The sequence below is a fragment of the Buceros rhinoceros genome, unplaced genomic scaffold, assembly GCF_000710305.1.
Source record: "Buceros rhinoceros silvestris isolate BGI_N320 unplaced genomic scaffold, ASM71030v1 scaffold22377, whole genome shotgun sequence".
In the NCBI taxonomy this organism is placed as follows: domain Eukaryota; kingdom Metazoa; phylum Chordata; class Aves; order Bucerotiformes; family Bucerotidae; genus Buceros; species Buceros rhinoceros.
Genome location: NW_010421848.1, coordinates 1 through 4,676, shown reverse-complemented (window position 1 = coordinate 4,676; position 4,676 = coordinate 1). Strand labels below are relative to the sequence as shown.

General features: G+C 56.4%; 1 protein-coding gene across 1 annotated transcript in view; it reads right to left on the bottom strand.

Annotated features, from left to right (window-relative positions):
• RNF113A (ring finger protein 113A) overlaps positions 1-4,615 on the bottom strand; it is a 4,951-nt gene extending 336 nt beyond the window's left edge. Inside the window, exons 1-7 of the mRNA XM_010139841.1 lie at positions 4,514-4,615; positions 3,256-3,363; positions 2,890-2,999; positions 2,640-2,746; positions 2,051-2,140; positions 1,130-1,223; positions 432-538 (exon numbers count right to left, since the gene is read on the bottom strand). Coding sequence (XP_010138143.1) covers positions 432-538; positions 1,130-1,223; positions 2,051-2,140; positions 2,640-2,746; positions 2,890-2,999; positions 3,256-3,342 — 595 coding nt within the window. The 5' untranslated portion in view covers positions 3,343-3,363; positions 4,514-4,615. The remainder of the gene's footprint in view (positions 1-431; positions 539-1,129; positions 1,224-2,050; positions 2,141-2,639; positions 2,747-2,889; positions 3,000-3,255; positions 3,364-4,513) is intronic.
• Between the last annotated feature and the right edge of the window lie 61 nt (positions 4,616-4,676).

The window sequence follows — 4,676 nt, the reverse complement described above, 5'->3', positions numbered from 1 at the left end:
GCGATGACCGGCCACGGCTCCCAAAACCCACCTGCCTGCACAAAGGCTCAGCGAGGAGCTACCATGGTTTGCTGAGTTTGGGGCATCAAATGTTAGCACCAGGAGCCACCAGTGCGGTACTGACCAGCCAGCTGGAGCATGAGGCAAAGCTGCTGCCCCTGCACCCATGGCACGTCCCCGCTACCCTCACCAGTCCCGCTCCCCCAGTTCCCCACCTGGGCAAGCACGGACGCTCATTTTGCACCCACAGAGCCACCCAGGCCCTGATTTAGTGTCTCCCGGCACTGAAGGAAGCTCTGCTGGCAGCCAAGAGGTGTGAGCTCCAGCTTAGGGCCAGGCCCAGCACCAAGAAGACACCTCAGGAGCTGGTGCCTTTGCTGCTGCTGCCGCCGCACCCAGCGAGCGCCCTCTCTCCTGCTGGTGTCCGTTACCTTTTGCTGGGTTGAAGACCCCATTGGTTTGCTTGTCACAGACGTAGCAGCGCTGCGATTTGCGGTAATGCTGGAGGGCGCAGCTCTCACAGAAGTAGTGCCTACACCTGCACGGAGAGATCTGTGTTACTGCAAGTCATCAGGTGCAATCACAGCGTCCAGGAGTTCAAAATCATTGACTCCCGGTCCCCTGGGGATGTGAAGGTGAGCAGAGCTTCCTCATGAAAGGTTCCAGCATTGCCGCACTGATGCGGAGCGATGGCACAGCCACCAGTGAGCTCTTCCGGACAGCAGGAACCCAGCAAGTCATCCAGAGGGTGATATCCACACTGTACCCCCTGCCTGCTCCTCATCCTCACCAAGCTCTTGCCTTCCCCATGTTTTGTGTCTCTGCTCACACAATACAGCGTGTCACGTAGCGTCCAGGAGGAACAAAGGCATGGAAACAGAATCTCAAGGTTAAGGGAAGGATGATGGTATGAGGCAGCACCTGTGGAAACGAAGAAGGTGCTTGGACAGCAAAGGCTTGAGCTCCATTCCAAGGAGATGCTCCAGAGGCAGTTATGAGACTCCCTGGTTATCGGAGGATTTCCCCACCCACCAGCCCCTGGGCAGCATTTGTATTTCCCTCGACAGTGAATGAGGAGTGAATTGGAGGGACAGCACACTGGGCTCCTCATACCAAAACAACCACTTACTTGGTGACCACGGGGTTCTTGAAGGAACTTCTGCAGATGAAGCATTTGAAAGGCATATCCTCCTCATCGCTGCTCACCTCGTAGTTCTCCTCATCTGCAGGACAGAGAGTTAACCAGACTGGAGCAAGAGCACCAGCAGCCAGCCCAGCCCACGCATGAGGCATGAAATATGGAGAGGGCACGGCAGGTGGGACTGAATCTCTGTGGGAAACAATGGAGCTCTGGCATCTGGGTGTTGCTGATGTCAGAAACACATGTGGGACTGAGATATAATTAGGCCTAATGAACCAGCGTGCTCGTTGCTCATCTCACCCGCGCAAATTCTTTTCTATCTATCTCACCCACTCACTGTTATGAAGAGATAGATCCTCCAGCCCCCTCCTGTTTTTCAGATTTTCTTCCAAACCAGCTGCCACCAAACTCTGGCTGCAACCGAAGAGAACCCCCTGTTCCCCCCAACAGCAGAGTGGTTCACGAGCAACACTCCTCAGCCTTGGGCTGCAGCTAAGACACCGTGCGTGAGAAATCACGCGGTGTCAGAGCAGGGAAGTGTCCCGCCTCCTGGGCACCTGGAGGGCAGGAGATGGTCACAGCTGCCCAGCTGGCTGCTGGGACAGCAGTGGTGTCCTTTCAGAGAGAGGGAATCAGTCTCTCTGGTGGTGAACAGTGGTCACCTGAGAGCAGATCTGCTCCGCACTCTCGGTGGTTCCTGGCCATACGGTTATCCTGCAGCTTTGCAATTCTGGCTAATACCAATGCGACCCCCGGCCCAGGCGGCTCAAGACGGCACAGGACTCATTTCATTCTTAGTGAGGCACTATCCCTGCGCCACGTTCACTTCAGGGCACAATAAAGGGCAGGACCTGGTGGCCACATCCACTGTTACCTGGGCAGAGGGAGAGCAGAGGGGAGGTGCCGTACCATTGACTCCATACCGGCCTTCATCCAGTTCCCGCTCGATCTGCCAGCCGTGCTTGTAGTCCGAGCGGTCGTGGAGGAATTTGCAGCTGTCTGAGCAGCACAAAGAAAGGGGAATTAACAGCCAGGCTGTGCGGGGCCGAGCGTGAGCAGGGCACAGCTCATCCGGGGGCAACCCGAGCTCTGCCCAGCAGCAGGAGAAGCCTGACTGCTTCCCCCACCAGGGCAGCGCCGAGCTCCTGGAGCAGGCGCAGGATCCCTGCACCACCCCGACAGTTCCAGTGGGAACACACACGGGGAGTGGGACAAAGAACAGGAAATCCCATCCCTCACACGGCCTCAGGGGCCAGAACACCCGTGGGAATGTGGGTCACCAGAACAGCCCCGAGGTCCCTCCCAGGACCCTCGTAACCCCTGACTGGAGGCCAGCAGAGCCTACACAAATGACAGGAGCGCTACAGAAAGCGGCTCTACAGCAGCGTCACACACCAGCTCTGCAAACAGGCGCCCCTCAGTCGGTGCGTGCGCACACACGGGATCCCTCTGCACATCTGTCACGGCACGTGTGCCGCTGCAAGCAAGACCCGCTCACCTCCGAAGCCACAGAACCCGGTTTCTTTGTAGTCCTTGCAGATGTCGGGCTGATAGTCCCATCGCACCGTGGCCCGCAAGTGCTCCGGAGCACGGATGGGTCCTTTCCTGAAAGAGTCAGGGACGAGGCTCAGACTGGCTGCGGTGGAGAAGGCCCCTGGGGGGCCACGTTCAAGCCCAAAACAGGTGCTTTGCGGCTGGTGCCTGAGCTCCTCTGTGGTCCCAGCCCTGTGAGGCTCACCCCAACCTACCTGACCATCCCTGAAGAGGCATTTCCCATCGATGTGTCCTTGGGCTTCACATACTTCTGGTAGTTGTTGATACCACGGTAAATTTTATCATCTTCCTTTCCTCTCAGCTCCTAGGAAAGCAGAAAAAAGGCGATTAAGGATCAGCAAAGCTCCATGACGCAGATTATCTTCACCACTCTGACAGCAGTCTCCCTTCCCAGTCCTGCCTGCCTTAATACCGAGGTGCCAGTAAAGCCAGGGAATTGCCCCGTTTCCAAGGGGCGCCTCAAATTTCCAGGCAGGAAGAGACTCGAACTCCTCTTGGTGTGCGGAAGGGGATGAATAAAGCACTTGTATACCAGCTCTTCCAGAGCAAGGCTGGCTCACCTCCTGGATTTTCTGGCTGCGCTCGAAGATGGCCTGGGCATCTTTCTCCTTCTCCGTGTCCAGTTCATACACTGCTGTGGCTCCCATGTCTTCTGGGCCAACAGGTTTCTGAAAAGCAAGAAGAGTTTGTGACAACAGCGAAGAGAAAACCTGTACAAGACAGAGAGCTCCTTGGCTACCTGAAGGGGTGGTCACAGGGCAAGCCACCAGCTTCTGCTGTCCCTCAGCACCTGCCAGGGAGAATCCCCGTGAGCTGGATCCAGCCCACAGCTTGCAGAGGCCCAACTACCCCCTGCTCCTGCGGCTTAGCCTGCAGAGCCGGGAAACTCTTGGCCTTACTCCTTCACGCTCAGCTTCGCTGGGAGCTGAACTCAGGGCTCCCATGTCCAGCACTTCAACCACGAGACCATCCCACCCACACCCAAGCTGCTACTCCTGAGCTTTTAACCCGGCTGTGGGTGGCTTAGATCCAGTTTTAACAGAGTGATCTGGTTTAGATCCCTCTTTAATGGGCTGAACAGACTCTTAGTGCTGGGTTTTATCGCATTGTCAGGAACAGCTGCACAGAAACCAAAGAACAGTTCCAGCCAGCCTCAGTTAAAACCAAATCCAGCTTAGGTGCCAAAGGCTTCTGGAGCCCCAAAGCTGTCACCTCCTCCTGTGCCCTTCCCTTCTCCCACAGCAGGGAGGGCTGACAACGCGCTGCCCCCCTCAGCAGCGGAGCAGTGAACAGTTACAGCACGAGGTTATATTCATAGTCATCGCTAACGTGACAAGGAGATGCCAGTGTGACCCTGCAGCTTTGGCTGGGGGCAGCTGGGCACTATTCCCATCTTACAGAGGCACCGACAGTGAGGAAACAGGGCTGGAAAGGAACATGGGTCAACAGCTGCTTTTAATTCTACTTATATCCTGCACAGGCTCACACGAACGGGCAAACGCCCCACCCCTTGGTCCCTCTCTCTGTAGCTCTTACCCACGACTAGTCACAAGGATAAAGACGGCAGCACCTTCTAAGCCACCTTCAGTTCCTTATGAAGGAAAGTGGTCTAAAACTGAGACCACGAACCCAGCAGTAGGACAAACCTGACCCAAGTGCTCCCTCTCCTGAAAATTTTGTGTGATTTTGGGCAAGTCCAGTGGCACCTTGCAATTTTAATTCCCACCTCTCAGAGGGAAAGGTCAGCCTTGGATGCAGGCGGCATCAGGAGAACACACGACCTCAGAGCCCAGAACCACCTTCTTGCCCAGTCCTTACCGCCGACCTTGTTGACTTGTAAGTGACTCCGATCTCCTTTGACGGATCCTCGTCGTCGCTGCTGCTCAGTGCGTACGCGGTCTTCTCCTTCGTGCATCGCCTGGTCTGAGGGGCAAGAAGGCAGCAGGTGTGAGGAAGGCTCCGGCGCCGTGCCCAGCCGCAG